This window comes from Nomascus leucogenys, chromosome 16 (genome assembly GCF_006542625.1).
Source record: "Nomascus leucogenys isolate Asia chromosome 16, Asia_NLE_v1, whole genome shotgun sequence".
Classification (NCBI taxonomy): domain Eukaryota; kingdom Metazoa; phylum Chordata; class Mammalia; order Primates; family Hylobatidae; genus Nomascus; species Nomascus leucogenys.
In genome coordinates, this window is record NC_044396.1 from 36,575,667 (window position 1) to 36,597,785 (window position 22,119).

General features: G+C 39.2%; 1 protein-coding gene across 1 annotated transcript in view; it reads right to left on the reverse strand.

The window, feature by feature from the left end:
• PRKDC (protein kinase, DNA-activated, catalytic subunit) overlaps positions 1 to 22,119 on the reverse strand; it is a 184,772-nt gene that overhangs the window by 33,837 nt on the left and 128,816 nt on the right. The window contains exons 61-67 of the mRNA XM_030795536.1: positions 19,943 to 20,122; positions 18,475 to 18,680; positions 15,606 to 15,744; positions 13,355 to 13,543; positions 12,469 to 12,693; positions 11,174 to 11,282; positions 9,258 to 9,369 (exon numbers count right to left, since the gene is read on the reverse strand). Of these exons, the coding sequence (XP_030651396.1) occupies positions 9,258 to 9,369; positions 11,174 to 11,282; positions 12,469 to 12,693; positions 13,355 to 13,543; positions 15,606 to 15,744; positions 18,475 to 18,680; positions 19,943 to 20,122 (1,160 nt within the window). The remainder of the gene's footprint in view (positions 1 to 9,257; positions 9,370 to 11,173; positions 11,283 to 12,468; positions 12,694 to 13,354; positions 13,544 to 15,605; positions 15,745 to 18,474; positions 18,681 to 19,942; positions 20,123 to 22,119) is intronic.

Sequence of the window (22,119 nt, forward strand, 5' to 3'; positions counted from 1 at the left end):
TAGTGGTGCAATCACAGCTCACTGCAGCCTCGACCTCCTAAGCTCACACAATCCTCTTCCCTCAGCCTCCCAAATAGCTGGGGTTGGTTACAGGTGCGTACTACCGCATCAAACTAAGTTTTACATTTTTTTGTAGAAATGGGGGCTTGCTATGTTGCCAGGCTGGTCTCGAACTCCTGGGCTCAAGAAATCCTTCTAAAGGCTGGGATTACAGGTATGAGCCACCATGCCCAGCCATGAAAATTTAAAAGATAAGTCTAGGTTGCTATTAAATTATTAGTATTATTATTTTAGAGACAGGCCTCACTATATTGCCCAGGCTGTAGTGCAGTAGTTATTCACAGATGTAATCATAGCACACTACAGCCTTGAATTCCTGGGCTCAAGCAATCCTCTTGCCTCAGCCTCCCAAGAAGCTGAAACAATAGGCGTGTGCCACCATGCCCAACTTCAAAATTCTTTTCATTTGAATCATAATTTACATGTATGATTCTGTCCAAGTAATTTTATTTCTATTAATATTAGTAACACTGACAAAGGGCCCTAATATATAAAGCTCATCCCTGATCAACAATCGAGTAAGTTTCTGTTGTTCTTCCAGGAACTGATTTCCAATTTCTTAGAAACACTATGGCCAGGGAGTTCGAGAACACCCTGGGCAACATAGTGATACCTCATCTCGACAAAAAATGTAAAAATTAGCTGGGCATGGTGGCGTGAGCCTGTATTCCCAGCTACTCAGGAGGATCGCCTGAGCTCAGGAGTTTGAGGCTGCAGTGAGCTATGATTGCACCACTGCACTCCAGCCTGGGTGGCACAGCAAGACCCTGTGCGTGGAAAGAAAGGAAGGAAAGAAGAAAAGGAAAGGAAAAAGAGGAAAAAAGGAGAGGAAAGGAGAGGGGACAGAAGGGGAGGGGAGGGGAGGGGAGGGGAGGGGAGGGGAGGGAAGGGGAAGGAGGGGAGGGGAGGGGAGGGAAGAGGAGGGGAGGGGAGGGGAGGGGAGAAGGAAACACTGTAGGCAGATAAACCATCATGCTTCACATCTCTTTTTCCTTTTCCCTCTTTTTTTGTTACTCCCAAGATACAAGCCTTGCTGGCCATTTCCTGTTCTCACCACACTGCTCTGGGCTCCTCATCCCCACACCAACCACAGTGCTGGCTCATTCCCCAAAGCTGCCATTGATTTTAAGCTTTCACTGTTTTTAATCATAAAAATAAATACAAGTGGGTACTGGATTAACATTTCAATAAATAATGAATGACTGGATCCATAAATATCTCCTACCAGTGTGAATAAAGTGCCTGGGATCTCAGGAAAGGGAGGTGGACACATCCACAGAATGAGACAGACTTCCTTGGGCTGTGAAGGGTGCATGCAATTTTAGGAGTGGAGTTGACAAGGGAGTCCCATACAGAGGGAACAAATTAAACAAAGGCAGAGAAGAGTTACACTGCGTGACATGTTCTCACATCAAATCAGGGAGAATAAACCAAGAAGAGAACCATCTTTTCTAAAAACAAGAGTCTGGATCTGGTATGGCACTGTGAGCCCCTTGTGGCCTATCCTCTGCTGACAACAACTAGAAACTGGATAAAATACAACTCCCCAAGAACTCTGAGTGAATAAAAGATGGCAGACTGTATGTATGTGCAGGGAAATCAAAACTGGGAGGGTCTGCTATTGGGATGAGCTTCCTGTTTCCTCTCTGTCTTACTCTCTTTTGCCCCTGTGGAGTGTGGTGGCAATGTGACTGAGATCCTTAAGGCAAGCCTGCTGCACTCTACCCAGGGGATCAGGAAAAGGAGCCCAGGCAGACAGGGGCTACAGGGAAAATCCTGAAGGGGAGAGAACCAGAGAAAAATCCTCTAGTTCTGCACATGAACCCACCAGGCTCAGGCTGCCCTGAAGTGTGCATATGCAGACAGACTCAAAACAGCATAGGTTTGGACAGGAACTGAAGTTTCAACCTACAAAAGGCAAGACAGAGCCTACTATCTAAACAGATCGCCAGCTACAGAATTATAAGCCAGCATCTACACAAGAGAATCCAGTAGTCCCCCTTATCTCACCTGCAGTTTTGCTTTCCCTGGCTTCAGTTACTGGAGATATAGTGCAATAAGATATTGTGAGAGAGAGAGACCACACTCACATAACTTTTATTATAGTATACTGTTTGAATTATTCTATTTTATTATTGTTATTGCTGTTACTCTTACTGTGCCTAATTTATAAATTAAGCTTTATCATATGTGTGTATGTATAGGAAAAAATAGTATACATAAAGTTTGGTATTATCCATGGTTTCAGGATTCCACTGGGGATCTCTGAACTCCTACAGATAAGAAGGGACTACTACATTCACAAGTTACATTCAAAAATTAACTGATAAAAAGAATCAGGAGAATGTATCCATCTCAACAGAAAACAGATGCCAACTCTATGCTGACCCATATGTTGGAATGATCATATAAGGACCTTAAAGCAGCTATGTTAACTATGCTCCAGGAGGTCAAGAAAAAAACACATGCAATAAATGAAAAGGTGCGTATCTCAGCAGAAAACGAGAAAATATTTCTTAACAAACCAAATGGAAAGTTTACAACTGGAAAATACAATACCTAAGATAAAACAGTCACTAGACGGACTTACTAGAAGAACAAGTAAGACAAAAGAAAATAACAGTAAGATTGAAGACAAATCAATAGAAATGATCTAATCTGATGAATAAACAACAAAAAAAGACTGAATAAAAATGAACAGTCAGGGACCTATGGAACAATGTCAAAAGGCATGATGTATGTGTAACTGCATTCCCACAAAGAGACCAAGAGAAATTTGGACAAAAAGTATTTGAAGAAACACAATGACTGAAAACTCCCCAAATTTGGTGACAAAAAGGTACAGATTCAAGGTCAGTGAACTTCAGACGGGATAAATTCAAAGAGAACCAGGCCTAGACATATCATAATGAAACTGCTGATAACCAATGATAAAGAAAAAAAATCTTGAAAGCAGCCAGAAAAATATGACACATTACATATGGGCCACAACAATGGGAATAACGAGGACATTATCTTCAGAGACACAGCAGCCAAAAGATACTACAAGGGGCAGGGAGAATCTACCCAGATTATACATTCTGAGAAAGTGCCCTTCAGGAATGACAGAGAAATAAAGATATCTTCGGAGAAGGAAAAAAATTAACAAGAGTTCATCAAAGTAGACCTGCATTACAAGAATCGCTAAACGAAGATTTTTAGGCTAAAGGAAAATGACACAAGAGAAAAACTTGGGTCTTAGGAATAAATGATGAGTACAGTGTGTTAAGTATAAGAAAGGACACATACTTATGTTCTAAAGAATATGTGAGGAAAACCACATATGTTCTTCAGAATATGTATGACTGCTGAAAGTACAGTATTATCTAGTGGTGTTTTCATTATATATTACTTCATAGATAAACACACATGAAATCCATCCGCACACATCAATATATCATTACTTCATAATGATAAAAGAAGTATTTTGGCAGGGCACAGTGGTTCACACCTGTAATCCCAGCACTTTGGAAGGCCGAGGTGGGTGGATCACCTGAGGTCAGGAGTTCGAGACCAGCCTGACCAACATGGCGAAACCCCGTCTCTACTAAAAATACAAAATTAGCTGGGCGTGGTGGCACATGCCTGTAAACCCAGCTACTCGGGAGGCTGAGGCAGGAGAATGGCTTGAACCTGGGTGGTGCAGGTTGCAGTGAGCCAAGATCATGCCACTGCACTCCAGCCTGGGCAACAAGAGCAAAATTCCATCTCAAAAAAAAGTATTTCCACCATGGCATGTGTATACCTATGTAACAAACCTGCACATTCTGCACATGTATCCCAGAACTTAATGTATAATAAAAATAATTTCATTAGGAAGACAGCAGTTATCCATGTATATGTGCCTAATAACAATCAAAATACAGTACGTAAAAATACACAGAATTAAAGGGAGAAAAAGACAATTCTACAATCATAGGAGATTTTGACATCCTTATCTCAGCAGTGATGGAACTACACAAACAAGCAGTAAAGACATGGAAGATCTGAAAAGTATCCCTGACTACCTTGATCTCATTGAAATTTATAAAACCTGATACCCAGGAACTGCAGAATATACAAAATTTTTCAAGTTTACATGGGTATTTACTAAAATAGACCATATGTTGGCACATAAAAGAAGTCTCGATAAAATTTAAAAGGATCAAAACCATACGGAGGGTGTTTTCTGACCACAGTGGAATTTAGAAATCAGTAAGATAGCCAGAAAACCCAGGTATTTGGAAATTAAAACACTTTCAAATATTTAATGGATCAAGTCACATGAGAGTTAGAAAAATATGTTGAACTGAATGACATACCAAAATTTGCAGAATGCGGCTAAAGCAATACTTTAGAGGGACACAAATAACTTTAAATGCTTATATTAGAAGGAAGAAAAGGTATAAAATCAACAGTTTCCACCTAAAGAAACTAGAAAAAGAAAAGCAAATATAAAGTAAGAGGAAAAGAAAAAAATAGTAAAGACGATACTAGAAATCAATTAAATAGAAAACAGACAGATAATAAAGAAAATTAACAAAGTCAAAAACTGGTCCTTTGAAAAAGCAAAACTGACACAAACCTTTACCCAGATGAATCAAGTGTTAAAAAAGAGAACACAAATAACTAACATCTGGAATGAAAAAGGGGGTTCCCTCCACAGACACTACAAATAATAAAAAGGATGAGAATAATGTGAACATTATACCAATAATTTGATGACTTTGATGAAATGGACAAATTTACTTTAAAAACAAATAAAGAAGGCAGGAATTTAAAAAGAAAACGGACAGAGTGATTGAAAAATACAATTTAACAAAAATGACACAAAAATAAATAGAATTTTAGTTTTATTTATTTATTTATTTTGAGACAGAATCTTGCTCTGTCTCCCAGGCTGGAATGCAATGGCACGATCTCTGCTCACTGCAACCTCCACCTCCTGGGTTCAAGTGATTCTCCTGCCTCAGCCTCCTGAGTAGCTGGGACTACAGGTGCCCACCACCACATCCAGTTAATTTTTGTATTTTTAGTAGAGGCAGGGCTTCACCATATTGGCCAGGCTGGTCTCCAACTCCTGACTTCAAATGATCCACCCACCTTGGCCTCCTAAGTGCTGGGATTACAGGCATGAGCCACCATGCACGGCCAGAAGTAGAAAGTTTAAATTCTCTATGAGTATCGACTAAGGAAATTATATACATTATTAAAAATCTTCCCCAAGGGAAAATCCATGCCCAAATAGGATAGGTTTCACTGGTAAATCCTATCAAATATTCAAGTATGAAATAACGAGGATCTTATATAATTTTATTTTTTCCTTTGGAGATGGAATTTTGCTCTTGTTGCCCAGGCTGGAGTGCAATGGTACGATCTTGCCTCACCGCAACCTCTGCCTCCCAGGTTCAAGCGATTCTCCTGCCTCAACCTCCGAGTAGCTAGGATTACGGGCATGCGCCACTATGCTCAGCTAATTTTATATTTTTAGTAGAGACGGGTTTTGTCCTTGTTTGTCAGGCTGGTCTTGAACTCCTGACCTCAGGTGATCCGCCCACCTCGGCCTCCCAAAGTGCTGGAATTAGAGGCGTGAGCCACCACGCCTGGCCATAAACTTTTTTTAAAATAGAGAAGGGAACATGCCTTACTCATCTTATGAGGCCATGATAACCCTAATACCAAAACCTGATGAAGATATTGCAAAAAAGAAAATTACACACCAATATCCTCCTTGGATGTAGATGCTAAAATCCTTAAGCGATCATCATGACCATATTGGGTTTACCCCAAGAATGCAAGATTGGCTTCATATTTAAAAAGCATCAAAGTAATGCTTCATAAACACAATAAAGGAGAAAAACAATATGATTAAGCTGTTGCAGAAAAAGTGTTTGATAAAATTCAACACTCATTCATGATAAAACAAAACTCTCAGAAAACCAGGAATAGAAGGGAATTTCCTCAATCTGATAAAAGGCATTCACAAAAAAATTATTTTTTAAAGCTGAATGAGTGAACTGTCTTCTCTAACATCAGGAATAAAACTAAGATGCTCATTTTAGCACGTATATTCAAGATTGTACTTGAGGTCCTCAGGGTTTTAACAAAGCAGGAAAATGAAATAAATGGCATAAAGTTCAGAAAGAAAGAAAGAAAAGTGACTCTATCAGCAGATGATATGATAGAAAATCCCAGAGAATCTGCGAAACAAGAACTAAAACTACCACGTTAGCAAAGATACAAAGTTAATATATAAAAAGCAATTACATTAGCAGCAAATAATTGGAAATTAATACAATTTTAAAAATCCATTTATAACAGTGCCAAAAAACATAAAATACTTAGGAATAAATCACAAAAGACATCCAAGATCTCCATACTGAAAAAACACAAATCACTGAAATTAAAGATATCTAAATGAACAGATATGCCATATTAATGAACTCGATAACTCTATATTGTTAAGATAGCAACTCCCCCAAATTGAACTATAGTCAATACAGTCCCAATCAAAATCTCAGCAGTTTTTCTTTCTACAAATTGACAAGCAGATTCTAAAAAGTAAATATAAATGCAAATCAACTAAAATAAAGTAGTTTTCATAAAGAAAGTTGAGCCAGGTGCCATGGTTCATGCCTGTAATCCCAGCACATTGGGAGGCTGAGGCGGGCGTGTTGCTTGAGCCCAGGAGTTACATACCATCCTGGGCAACATAGTAAAACCCTGTCTCCACAAAAAAAGACAAAAAGATTAGCCAGGCATGGTGGCACATGCCTGTGGTCCCAGCTACTTGAGAGGCTGAAGTGGGAGGACTGCTTGAACCTGGCTGGCTGAGACTGCAATGAGCCATGATCGGGTGACAGAGTAAGACCCTGTCTCAAAAAAAGAAAAGTTCGAGAACTCATCCTGTCTGACTTTAAAACGTACTATAAAGTGATATAAATGAAGACAGTTTGCTATGGTGAAAAAAAAACACAAAGCAAGGGCTACAATAGAGCATCCAGAAATAGACCCACACATACGTGGTCAATTGAGTTTCAAAAAAATTGCCAAGGTGACTCAATTATGAAAGACTTTTGAACAAATGGGGCTAGATAGATATCTATATGGAAAAAGTAAACACCTACCCCTACCTCACACCATTTACAAAAATTTTCTTCCAATGCATCAGAGACCTCAGTGTAAGACCTAAAACCATAACATTTCTAAAAGAAAACAGGAGAAGACAGGTAAGATGAGCCTGATTTGTCAGCTTAAAGGGGAGCCTGCTGGCCAAATCTGAGATAACTGAACAGAAAATAAATAAGGACAGTAGTAGGTTATATCCCACTAAATAAAATTGGAATCCCTGAGTCTTTATTGATAATCTTTAAAAAGTAAATAAGTAAGTAAACAGAAGGGAGGGTGCCTGCTTACAATAAGATGTAGACTAATATAAATGAATGGTAGAGTTAGAAATTATTATTTTGCAACCATTATTGTCAACACTGGTTTGGGCCAGGAGTCATCCACAAATGCGAAATATGGAGGGATAAGTCTTAGGAGAAGCAGGACATTTGTATGTCTCAAAGCAGCTCCCACATTTATTTGTTAGTTGCAAAAGAAAAACAAAAAAATGGCATTATACAGTGGAGAAACCAAACAATCAAAATTATTATCACCAGGCTGGGCATGGTAGGTAATGCCTGTAATCCCAGTACTTTGGGAGGCCAAGGCTCACTTGAGGATCACTTGAGGTCAGGAGTTCAAGACCAGCTTGGCCAATATGGTGAAACCCCGTCTCTACTAAAAATACAAAATTTAGCCGGGCATGGTAGTGCGTGCCTGTAATCCTAGCTACTTGGGGGATTGAGGCAGGAGAATCGCCTGAACCCGGGAGGTGGAGGTTGCAGTGGGCTGAGATTGTGCCACCGCACTCCAGCCTGGGCAAAAAGACTCTGTATCAAAAAAAAATTATCACCAGTAAAAGGCAGATGGACACTGTGCCCCACGTGTGATTTGCTAGCCTGAGAAGTATTCTGGCCAGAGACAGATCACCTGAGTCCCACCATGAGGAAACATAAGACAAACCTAGACAGAGGAACATTCCTCAAAAGTGGCAGTACTGGATACACAAAGCCTTTCAGGAGACTAAGAAGACACATCAAATAAATGCAGTCCATCATTCTCTACTGATCTTGTCGTAGAGGTAGAGAAAATGCAACAAAAGACATTACTGGGACAACTGACAAAACTGAAATTGGGCTGTAGAGGAAAAATGAAAGCACCGAGGTGCATCACTGAACAGTAGTTATATATAAAAAAATTCTTTTTCTTAAGAAATGAACACTGATCTATAACGAGGCAAAGGGATGTATCCAGCTTACGCTCACAACTGGTTCAGAAAATAAATAATATGTAGGGTCTGGTAGAAAAGAAAAAAATACAAATACTAATATGGAAAAATGTTTAAAACATTATTTAAAAAATCAGTGAATCTGGGTTGAAGCACCCAGGAGAGTACTATTTTTCTTGCAACTTTTCCACAAGAACTCATCTCAAAATAAAAAGTTAAAAAAAAAAAAGTAGTAGTGGAGGAAATAATGGAAGAACATGACACTTGGGGTCAGAGTCCTTAAGTCCTATTTCCTACGCACATTTGTGTGCAATAAACCTCTCTGATTTTATTACATGGTTAGTACCTGCCCTATGGATTCCACAGGGTAGTTACAGGATGGGAGAAGATGAGGACATGAAAATGACCTGAGACCTGGGAAAGTGACACATGACTGTGTAATGGAGTTGGGAGGTAGGAGGCAAGAATGTAAAAATCCTAGTTATAAAAAAATAGGATAATAAAAATCATTACGTAGTCGTCTTCTTTGATGTCATCTAACTACTTAACATTCCGTTGTGAGAGGAACAAATGCACACTGACCCTGTCTCCCTTCCTGGAGGTGCAGGTTCAGGATCAGCCACCAGCACCTCCCGACAGCAGCGTCCCCACAGGGCAAGCGGGAAAGAGGACACTGCAGACACAGAGAGCTCTATTGGAACTACTTACATGGGAAACAGGAAGGATGGAAAACAGCTGCGCTAGGCTCAAATCCCACATTTCTCTAAACCATGGTTTGGAAGAAAAACCATTCCAACAATTTCAAAAAACAATCCACATTTGACTTAAAGGGACCACGTCTTACCGATTTGTGATGATGTCATCCCAGATGTTCATTGGATCCATTTTAGCATCTGGATATCTGTTTGTCCAGGTGTTCAGAAGTCTCTTAAGGGGAACTTGAGATGATAAATTGCCTAAAAATAGTATTAGAGGGTGACTATACCCACAGCTCAATTATAAGACTAAATGACAAAGGTCATTATCAGTAAATAGAAAATTCAAACTTCCTGCCCAAATTACAAAAAAAGTCCTTTCTTTCACAAAAGGAACACAAAGTTACCATACTTAATTTAATATATTCTGACATTTAAACTCAATTGCTTAAGGACAGAGAATAAAGATGGAGAAATAAACATGCAGAAATTCTTTTTACATTTATTACAGGTCTACAGTCCATCTGTAATATCAAAACCTAAAAAGCATTGATAACTAAAAAGATTTTCATAGGGTTGCAGCAAATTTTCTTGGCAAAAAAAATCTGATCTTCATTGGTATAGGGCTACTTAGTCTTTGTTTATGGCATCAATGTGAATATTCATAACTTAAGCTGGAGAGTTATAGAATACTGCCCTAGCTCTTAGCATGTACACAGGTAATATTTCTAGTGTCCAAAACATTCTGGCCTCAAGGGTCTCAGAAAAGAGATTCACAATAATCTTCACAAAACTGAAAATTCACATTGTTAATGTGTTTTTCTTTCTGTTGGGGGAAAACAGCAGTCAGGAACACAAGCTTAGATGAGACAGTCCTGGGTTCAAAATTTAAGTCTTTTACTTATTAGCTTAGGCAAGTCATTCAATCTCTATAAGCCTCTAAAAAATGAGGAGAAAAAAATCCATCTCATAAAGTTGTTATAAAGACTAGGTAATATTGGCCAGGCGCAGTGGCTCATGCCTGTACCCCAGCACTTTGGGAGGCTGAGGTGGGCGGATCACGAGGTCAGGAGATTGAGACCATCCTGGCTAACACGGTGAAACCCCGTCTCTACTAAAAATACAAAAAATTAGCCAGGCGTGGTGGCGGGCGCCTATAGTCCCAGCTACTCAGGAGGCTGAGGCAGGAGAATGGTGTGAACCCGGGAGGCGGAGCTTGCAGTGAGCCGAGATCCCGCCACTGCACTCTGGCCTGGGAGACAGAGCAAGACTCCGTCTCAAAAAAAAAAAAAAAGACTAGGTAATATTGATAAAGAGATTAACATAGCTCCTGAAAGTAGAATGCACTTAATAAATGACACATCATTAATATGTACTTGAAAAATAATTTTCCAAAATTAAAATAGAAAATAACTAGGTAGACATAAATATCAGTTTTTATCAGTATTCTGAAAGCATCTTTTGTAATTATTTTTAAAAATTCAGATTAACAAATAAAACATTTTACCTTTGCAAAGATGCACTCCTCCCCTTAGATTCTTGGGTGGCCTCCCATAGGCACTGGGATAAAACCCACTCATCAGCGATACAAAGGCCTTCTTGATGTGGGCCCTGCTGCCCGCAGCCTTCCTGCCCTCCCTTCAAGCCAGGGCACCCAGGGCCCTCAGCGTGCACCTCAGGGGCACCACAGCTTTCTGTCTGCAAGCCCCTGCCTCTTCCCTACTGCTCAAGACCCTCCTCCAGGAGTCCTGCACCCTCTCAGGCCAGGGTGGGCCCCACCATTCTTTTGGGCAGGTATCCTCTGGAGTCACCCCGCTACTCCAAAAGCTTCATTAAGGTAAGCAACATGTTTTCTTTCACTTTGCAGCCCTGATGCCTAGAATTCTGCCTGACCATTTTAAACATTTATTTCAATGATCTGAAAATATATATTTGTAGAGGAAATTCGATGGAGTTCCCAACCCATACATTAAGAAACATGCACTTTCACTAAGCAGAAAATAATTTAGATGCTAAAACTCTTCCACAATTAAAAATGAAAAAAATGACAGATGAAAAAAATTACCTTGTTTGCTTATAAAGCCGATGAACTCCTGAATTTCTGTTAAAGCCTGTACAGACTGCAATTTGGTGAGTCTACTTTGGTGTAAGAGGACATCAATACTAGAATAATTCTAAAAAAAAAACAAAAAAACAAAAAAGGTATTTACAAATGCCGTGTTATAAATCAAGCTGTGACTTTTAGTTTTTAACAGTACTCTAAATTACGAAATGTAGCAATTATTCTATAAATATGCCTCAGAATGGTTAATTAGGTCACAGACACAGTTAACAAATAGTTCAAATTAAAAAAAAAAATTTAAGGTTTCAATCACATTTTGGCTCAATGAAATCAATAAAACTGACATCACCAGGCTATCACTGCCTCGACTTGCCACCAAGTTTTAACAATCCTAACATCCTATAATGTAAAACTGCTGACTACAGAAGCCAATTCTTTTTTTGATAAACTTCCTCGAGAGTGCTAATCAACTTCAACACATTAAATAAAAATGAAAACAATGAATGAATATGCTTCTATGCTAAATGTCACTAACCTATACTAAATGTTATTAACAAACTTTATACAAGACATTCACTTACAAACCAACAACTGTCAGGAAAAGATTCGCAGAAAAGGAAAAAGGAAAGAAAGAGTGGCAGCAATCAAGGAAGATCAACCCCCGCTCTTCTCCACAAAGCAACCAAACTTCCATTCCGCTACCCCAAATAGAAAAGTCTACTCTTGGCCAGGAGCGCTGGCTCATGTCTGTAATCCCAGCACTTTGGGAGACTGAGGCAGGTGAATCACCTGACGTCAGGAGTTCAAGACTAGCCTGGCCAACATGGTGAAACCTCGTCTCTACTAAAAATACTAAAATTAGCTGAGCGCCTGTAATCCCAGCTACCCGGGAGGCTGAGGCAGGAAAATCACTTGAACCAGATTGCGCCATTGCATTCCACTGTCTAGGCGACAAAAGAGAAACTTAGTCTAAAAAAAAAACCCTACTCTCAAATGTTCTTTAAGAGTATGAGAAAGGTAACAAAAGGGGAAAAAAAATGAAACCTTTCTAAAACAGAAAAATAAGATGAAAAAAGGCATTAAGATAAAGGACAGAATGAATAGCATTATTGGAAGAACAGAAAGAAGGAAATAGGTGGTATGAAAATAGTACTTGAAAATTTTTGTTGATTTTTTTTCATGAGTTTACTGAGTTTTAAAAATATCCTAAAAATAGTATATTTCAGATAGATCCACATTACAATATATATATACACACTATATATATACAAACATATATATATAATATATAGTATTACCTGCATAAAACTCTGAATGCCATTTTGAATGTAATATTTGGCTCTGTCAACATCATCTTGCAGGAGATAAAGCAGACTCAACTCTTGACTGTAATGAAGCTCTAGAATCGCCTTCTGGAGCTCCCCGTGCATAGCTTTGTCAATAAATGTCAGCAGGGACTGGTCAGCCTCTCCCTGGAGCAGCAGCTTCAGCTTGCTGCGGATCATGTAAGGTAGATATGTTTCCTAAGGAACATAAAAATATACTTGTAACTACAGAAAGCCAATTTGAGTATGTCTAATTATTTTATTTCTATTATATTCTTTACTATACTTTCATAGGTCAAGATTTAGAGTCAAAGCGATGATGTTTGATGTCTGAAACAGTAACCTCCAATTTTTAAAACGAATTCATCTAAAATAGCTTGTTTTGTAACCACAAAATATATAGGAACATGTTCTACAAAAAATGGGAACTACTTTTAGCTGGAAGATGATTTGGATGTTACATACAAACTGAGGAATTTACAAGCACGGTCAGGATAGGTATGGTGTGGAGAAAAGAGGAGAGCCTCTTGTCCCAGGAGCTGGGAGGCCTGTGTTTAGCCAGTGATCCGGGGCGACTTCTTGTAATATAAGAGACAACAGGAAATATGCTCCTATGTAGTCATACTAGGAATGTTAATATTTATTTTAAAATGCATTGCATTCATTTTGAAAAGATGATTAGCTAAAAGTGGTAAGAGATTTTAACAATACTATGCGGTTTGTAGGTGGACTCAGGTCATGCAATTCCCTAGTGCTTCACAAGTACTACCTGTTTTTGAAACGTTTTAAACAACTTTGTTAACTAGACAACACCTATCTAAAATATTTCTTTCAATCACTTAAAAATAATTTTACCCACCTGATAAAATGGTTCACTCCAGATTTTATTTAGGTCTGGGGGGTTCTCACTGTCTACACTGGCTGTAGAACAGTATTCAAGTGATTTCCACTCAGCAAGGTGGTTGTAACAGTCAAGGGATGCAAGTTCCCAAAAATCCTTCTCGGCTTCTGTGGGCTCACCATCTACCCAGTCTTGTTTATTGAGACCCTGGTGGAGAAAAGTTAATAAAATTATTTTACAAAGTTGGAAAGAATACCAATAAGAACATATAAAAAGGAGGAATCACTAAAAACAATCCTTTTCAGATTTATGGAAAGGAGAGAGAAAAGAGAAGCTATTCAGAGTAACACTGAATGGAAGAAAAACCAAAAGGAATCTTGCAGTACTAAACGAATAGACAAACACAGCTGGGAATGCTGGCTCACGCCTGTGATCCCAGCACTGTGGGAGGCTAAGGCACATGGATCACCTGAGCCCAGGAGTTTGAGACCAGCCTAGGCAACATGGCCTACAAAAAACACAAAAACTCTCTACAAAAAACACAAAAACTAGCTAGGTATGATGGCAAGCACCTGCAGTCCCAGCTACTTGGGAGGCTGAGGTGGGAAGATCACCTGGGCCCAGGAGGTTGAGGCTGCACTAAGCTGAGATTGTGCCACTGCACTGCAGCCTGGGTGACCCTGTTTTAAGAGAGAGAGAGAAAAAAAAAAAAAAAACCACAAAAATCCTAACTAGGAGGAAGTCATTTCTCTGAGAAACTTACCAATGAAACCAGTTACTAAGACTAACCAATTACTAAGACTGAAGACTTTTAATCACAATAACTTGATTTACGTCTCTACTGGGGGTTATTTACCACGTAACAAGTTCTTAGAATAAAATCAGAATACAGGACATTTGTAGAAAATTGCAGAGGATTTTAAAACCTGGACTGCTCGGCCAGGAGCGATGGCTCAAGCCTGTAATCCCAGCACTATGGGAGGCCGAGGCGGGCGGATCACGAGGTCAGAAGATCGAGACTGTCCTGGCTAACACGGTGAAACCCCATCTCTACTAAAAATACAAAAAATTAGCTGGGCGTGGTGGCGGGCACCTGTAGGAGAATGGCGCGAACCCAGGAGGTGGAGCCTGCAGTGAGCCGAGATTGCACTACTGCACTCCAGCGTGGGCGACAGAGCGAGACTCCGTCTCAAAAACAAACAAACAAACAAACAACAACAAAAAACTGGACTGCTCATTGAAGAGTCTCACAGGTCACAGACCCTGAATTTCAACACCTACACTTGAATAGCCACTGATGAAATGTACAAAACTGAACTTATAGTCATCTTCCCAAATTCTTCTTTACCTCTGACGTAATTTGAGTATGTGTCCCCACCTAAACCTCATGTTGAAATGTAATCCTCAGTGTCAGAGGTGGGGCCTGGTGAGAGGTGTTTGGATCAATGGGGGCAGATCCCTCATGAATGAAGTGGGCCGTTCCCTTGGTGATGAGTGATCCTAGCACTTTGGGAGGCCCAGGCATGATGGCTTGAGCTCAGGAGTTCCCAACCAGCCTGGGCAACACAGTGACACCTCATCTCTACAAAAAAATTTCAAAAATTAGCCAGGCAGGTTGGTGCATGCCTGAAGTCCCAGCTACTCAGGTGGCTGAGGTGGGAGGACCGCCGGAGCCTGGGAGCCATGATCATGCCACTGCACTCCAGCCTGGGTGACAGAATGAGACCCTGTCTCTAAATAAATAAAAGTATATGGCATCCCCTCCCCAACTGTCTCTCTTTTCCTACTGCCTTTCACCATGTGAAGTGCCTACTCCTGCTTCGCCTTCTACCAATGAATAAAAGCTCCCCAAGGCCTCCCCTGAAGCCAAGCAGAAGCCAGCACCATACTTCCTGTGCAGCCCGTGGAACCCTGAACCAATTAAACCTCTTTTCTTTATAAATTACCCAGTGTCAGGTATTTCTCTATAAAAATGCAAGAACAGCCTAATACAACTTCTTTATAATTTTTTTTTTAACTAACTGAAAGAAAACAACCTATTCAAATAGAAACTGTATAAGAGCAGAGAAATAATATACAGTTTCATAGTATGGTAGGCCCTAACTTAAGTGAACCTATAAGGAAACCAATTTTCTTCCTCATCAACATTGTAACGAAGAGACACTGAACCAACAAGGATCTGCTGTACCTCGTTTTGCTTAAAGTCATAGTTCAGCAGAAAACAAAAGTGTTGAAGTAAATGTCATATTTTGCCAGAAATCAATCTTACCTCATCATACTGCTTAGCAGCTTCAGAATAATCACTTCTGGCTTCTGCTAATAATGCACTCTGAGTGATTTGCTTTGTTCCTATCTCACTGGTAAAAATCCCACGGAGGACGTCGTATTCTCCAATTGATCTATACAGCCTACAAAACAAATCAAAAAGGCCAAATCGATGAACACCCCAGTATTTTAAAAGTATTTATTCTAATGAAATGATAGTAAATCAAGTTGCCACACATTTTATTAACAAAAGAAGAGACAAAGTGTTACTTTAATTTTGCTAAAAATATAAAATTTAAGAAACTACGAAGTTACCCTTAGGTTTTATAACTTTAATCACACATAAGGCAGAAATTATTCAGATGTGCATTTCAGGTGGAATCTGGGACGGGGTGGTGGCTCACGCCTGTAATCCCAGCACCTTCGGAGGCCAAGGCGGGTGGATCATCTGAGGTCAGGAGTTCAGATCAGCCTGGCCAACATGGTGAAACCCCGTCTCTACTAAAAATACAAAAAATTAGCTGGGCATGGTGGTGTATGCCTGTAGTCCCAGCTACTTGGGAGGCTGAGGCAGAGAACTGCTTGAACCAAGGAGGCGGAAGTTGCAGTGAACTGATCGCCCTACTGCACTCCAGCCTGGGCAACAGAGCAAGACTCCACCTCAAAAAAAAAAAAAAAAAAAAAGGTGGAATCTGAAAATATCAAAGGTTCACAGTGTATAAGATGTGTCATTACATAAGGTTCTCCAGTATTAATCCATTATAATATCTGCAGGCGAACCATTTGGAATCCTTGTCTAGCCCCAAAAAACCCAGAAGCAAAGAAAAAATAATCCTGACTGCTGATGCCATGTTTAATCCATGTTCTATGGACCATCTCAATTTGTTGGAGCATTCATTCATTTCTTTACCTTAACGAAATTCTGGCTTGACCCTTTCAATCAAGCTTCCCAGTCTATGATATTCTCAAAGCGTTTATGAGGTTTGTTCCCTTCCTCCAGGAAATTTCTTTCCATCTTGCAGTCTCAACCCAAATGTTATTTCTTCCTAAACCAGCCAGCCAAGGACTACTCCCTCCTTAGTTCTCCTGCCGTTCAGTTCCCTTCTGGCTACTAAGTCTCTTGCATTTACATCAAAAGAGCCCTAAGGTTCTCTCCTAGAGCTTATGAATTCTGGATTCAATAAAATCTAGTAGATGCAGCTCTCTTATTGCCCTGATTACAGAATGTTAGGGGTAATAAATCAGCAGTAAAGGTGGGTGGGTGGGTGGGTAGGTGATGGAGCAGCAGCTCATGGCCCCAGAGTCAGGGAAGAGGGAGAGCTACATTCTGCATAGACTCAGGAAGGAGATCACCTACATACCCCTATGCTGGTTCCCCGGTCCCTGGATTATGTTCACTATAACATGGTTAGAACAATGGCCATGACATATCAAAAAAAAAAAAGAAGGCTAAGGCCAGGTGCAGTGGCTCATGGCTGTAATCCCAGCACTTCGGGAGGCCGGGGTGGGCGGATCACGAGGTCAGGAAATCGAGACCATCCTGGCTAACACGGTGAAACCCCATCTCTACTAAAAATACAAAAATTAGCCAGGCGTGGTGGCACGTGCCTGTAATCCCAGCTGCTTGGGAGGCTGAGGCAAGAGAATCGCTTGAACCTGGGAGGTGGAGGTTGCAGTGAGCCGAGATCACGCCACTGCACTCCAACTGGCCACAGAGCGAGACACTGTCCCAAAAAAAAAAAAAAAAGCTAAACTATGTTCACAATGCTCTGCAAGGAATGCAAAAATATCACAAAAGTATGACAATGTACTTAATACAGTTAGAAAAAAATGTTTAAAGTTTAGGCCCTTAAAAGTTTTTTGCTCCACTTACTTAGCAAATACACATTATATATGTTTACCACTCCTGGAAATAGTAAACATACAAGGTGTCACTTCCTGTTCACTTACACATCTGAAGCAACAGGAGGAAACAGTTCCTAGGTAAAATCAGCATAGCTCAGAGGCCCTCTCTGAATGGCCCTGGCATTTTATCTTGTCTATCTCAGTGCTCGCCACCTCCTACTTCAATTATGATTTATTTATGTGTAAAGTACATACATTTCCTACTAGATTGCTAGTTTTGTGAGTCTGTGATCAATGTCTAATCCAATTTCATGTCTCTTTGGTGCCTGGCACAGCACCTTGTACACTCAGTACTCTATCAGCACAGACATGAATTAACTACAAAACAGCATGAAGCACAAGGATCTCCTCCCTTACTTTTACTATCTTTTCTCTGAGAACCTAAAGCTCTAAAAATCTGCACTAAAAATGAAGTTCAAGTTAAATTTCAATCTTAACCTAACAACCTCCTCAGAATGAGGCTTTCATATGATGAGACCACAGATAAGGGAAGAATCAGACATAATGGAAAATGTTATAACTAGAAAATGGAATCTGTTTATCCCAAATAAACTAACCGATTTAAACTCTTTCTAAAATCTTGAGTCCTGCTGAAAATACTAAATCATCCTCCATTCAGTGTAGTGAAGCAGGAAATAACATAAAATATTAGGAACTATGATTCACAGCTACACTTTACAGGAAACTAAACTTGGTGAATAAGACTGAGTCCAAAAAATCATATACTGAAAGAAACCAGCAGGTTTAAATAACATTCTCTTTCCTTGAGCAAGACATTGCTTGCTGTGGCAACTGTTCTTGCCTTTGAGAATGGTACTCAGCCTGAAAGACTTTTTTTTCTTTTAAATTTCACACTAGTGTTACTATCAACTTTATTAGCTCATTTTCTGCCAAATGAAGCCAAGTGTTTTCCGTATTGCTTTGGTCAAATCCAGTGTGCTCCCAAGAGCACTTGACCTCATACTTACTTAGCAAGCTCCACCCATCTGAGGACATCAGGAGGCAGGCGGGCCTTCCCGCGGACTCGCTTGGTAGGCAGCTCAGCAGGCAGAAGGCGGAGCAGAGCCTCCTCTAGCAGGCGGATGCCCACGGGCTGCTGTAGGCTGGCCAGGCAACCAGCGCTAACAGCCGCTGGGTCAAGGCTCAGCAGGGCTGCGTGCTGACAGCTGATGTCCTGTGAAACCACACATACAACCAGCTGTTTAGCTTGTGGTACTTGGACCACGTCTTCACAAGGAGTAACATACTTTACTAAACATAAAAGGTACCAATGTGAGTAGTGGTATCACCAGAAGTTTCTCTGTGTAATGCTATTAACAAATTTTCCAACAATATTCAATTTGCTCAAAGGAGGAAATGACCTTTTAATTTTACACTTCCAATCCAGGGAACAATTTAAAGCAAGAAAAGCACTATCAAAATATGAAGATCACACACACATGTAAATCAGAAAACAATAAAAAACGGAGCTAATGTATAAAGAAATTTATACTGACAGTTTCTCGTTCCATCAAAAAGAATAAAACAAAAAAACTAAGTATTTAATTTCAGAAAAATATTACCCAATTCGTTTGTAAACCGATACTACCGATAAACAATATTGAAGAATATAAATTAGTAATTATTTCAGAAAAGGTCACTAGATACAAAAATACTAAAATGAATCAAAAAGATGTTCTACTAGGGAATTTTATATAATCCATACTTTGGCACAGAAAACATTTCCTACATGAAAAATAATCTTCTGACAAATATATATAAGTAGTAACTGAATATTAAATTAGATTTTCTGCTCAGGCTGTGTTGCCTTGGAAAGGACTTCTCTGACCACTGCATCTAGGCACTCACACCCTACCCCATCAAGAGGCACCTGCTTACCTGCTTCATTACTATCTTACACTGCTTTAATACTTCCCTATTATTCAAGTACTATGACACTTACTACTACCTAATGTCCTGTTCTACATCTCCCTGTGGGTTGCCTATTACCCATCTATTAATGGGAATGTAAGGTCAGGAGGAAAGGAATTTTTGCCTCTGCATAGATGTGGCCCAACCACCTAGAACAAAGCCAGGCGGGTACTCAGTCAACATCTTTTGATAGCAGTCAGGAAGTAGAACGAATTTGGTGAAATACTACATAAGGAAAAACGACTAAATAAACGAAGGGTTTCACCAAAAACACTGAAGGGACTGGCTTACTACAAAATAAAACATAACATGTTTGATTTCTGGTTATTCTGTCACATATCGGTTTTTCTGGGGGGAAAAAATAAATTACATCTACCCATTTGGGAAGTGGTAACCCAAATAGTACATCTACTCTGTTAAACACCAGGTTATTAAGAGTTTCAACATGGGAAACAGTGATAACGGAAAGGCCATGTGAAGCCACAGCAAACAATGTATATTTGATGAAGTGTGTGCAGACTTTACCTGAATACAAGAGACAAAAGGTGGAAAGAAAGAGAAGGTGGTATTAAGAAAACGATTGAAGTCTTGGAGCAACTTTTGAGTGATGTTGTTTTTTTCAGACAGTGTCTTAAATTTATCCATCTCTTTCAAAATTCCAGAAAACAAGCTGCTAAAGAGTTGTTTTGCAATTATTGGGTCTCTCTGTAAAAAATTCAAAACAAAGACAAATTAGGATCTGAAGCAAAAATGCTATAAATCACCAATACTATCAAAGCTTGGAAAATACAAACTGCTGCAAGCACATCTATTATACCTCTCAATTCTATTTGGAAAGATTTAGCAGGCATTGACAAGGGGAGCATTTGGAATTTAACCAAATACATCTGTTTGAGGTATGTTATGGAAACATGGACTTCTGGTCCAGAGAGATGAATTTAAAAGCTGGCTTAATCAATACATAATGACATAGCTTCTCTCCTGAGTTGAGTCTGGGTCTCCAATCTTTAAATGGGGGCTACCAGAACACATCACATTGGGCTGTGGGGAAGATTAGCCCAGATGATGTGCAGCCAGGGCTTAGTGCAGCACTTCATAAAATCTCAGAGAAAGATTAAATGTTTAGGTATTTTCCTCCTATCAGCATCGTGGTAAAGCTTAAAATAACTGATGAGCTTAAATAAAATGCCAGTGTTAATTTTCAAGGTCCCACCACCTGACCACTTTAAACTATTGAAACCATCGGAGGCTTCTTCTGAGCATCAGCTCCCACAAACAGCACACTACTTAATCATTTACAGCCCTAACCCTCACACACTTCATGGCCACAGGATACTCTCTTTATTTATTTATGCTGTGACATCAGTACCAACAAAAGTTCCTGGCATATAGTGTCTACCTTTGCTAAATGGAGGCATGAAAGCATGATAAATAAAATTTAAAAATTACTTTGTGTAATCTTCTAGGGATCTTCCCTGTTAATAAGTTTTCTATCATATTATAATTGACAGGTCAATTCTGTTAATATCTTTTTGTTAATTTTGCTACACGTTTGCTTCTGAAGGAGGTGAGACGTGTGCTGCTTTTTGGGATCATGTTCTTTTTTCCTGTCTAAGACCTATTTTAATTATGTTTATAATATAATGATAATCCATTTTTGATGTTTTATGAACAAATTACATTATTAAATGAATGTTGTTAAATCAAGTGTGATTTTTGCATATTGTCGAAAAGAACATTAAAAGCAATGGTTTACACTTAGTTATCATAGCCAAAAATTAAATACTTGAAAAGTTTACTGTGAAATTCTACTGATTTAAGATTATACTTAATATTTAAAAAGTAAATCTAATTATCAAATGCAAAAAATTACTTTGATAAAAGCTATGTATGACTAAAACAAATTTGATTTATTCCTTATTGTTTATTTTAAGTAATATATTTATCTTATTATAAGAAGTTCTAGTGATTACTATATAAAATTTTAGAAAATATGGCTAAATCAAAAGCACAATCCTATTTACAACAGCCACAGAAAGAATAAAATACCTAGGAATACACTTAACCAAGAAGGTGAAAGATCTTTACAAGGAGAACTAAAAAACACTGCTGAAAGAAATCACAAAAGAACGACACAAATAAAGGGAAACACATTCCATATTCACGGATTAGAAGCATCAGTATCATTAAAATGGCCATTCTGCTCAAGGCAATCTACAGAATCAATGCTAATTCTATCAAACTACCAAGATCATTTATCACAGAACTAGAAAAAACTATTCTAAAATTCATATGGAACCAAAAAGAGCCCGTATAGCCAAAGCAATCCTAAGCAAAAAGAACAAAACTAGAAGCACTGCACTACCCAACTTCAAACAATACTATAAGGCTGCAGTAACCAAAAAAGCATGGTACTGGTACAAAAACACACAGACAAATGGAACAGAATAGAGCACCCAGAGAATGTGGTTTAGGAAAAAAGAAAGTAAGTATCGCCCATAATTATACCATAAAGAGATAAGTCACTGGCACGAGTCTTTTACTGGTGTGTACACTTTTACACCTGTTTCATAACCTGCTGTTTTTATGTTAACACATGGTAGACAGGTTTCCATGTCTACAATCCACTGATTCCTGAGTGCTAGGTACAAATTCCTTCATTTATGCTCCCTTTGTTCAGACAAATGCAGTGGTAATCCTGA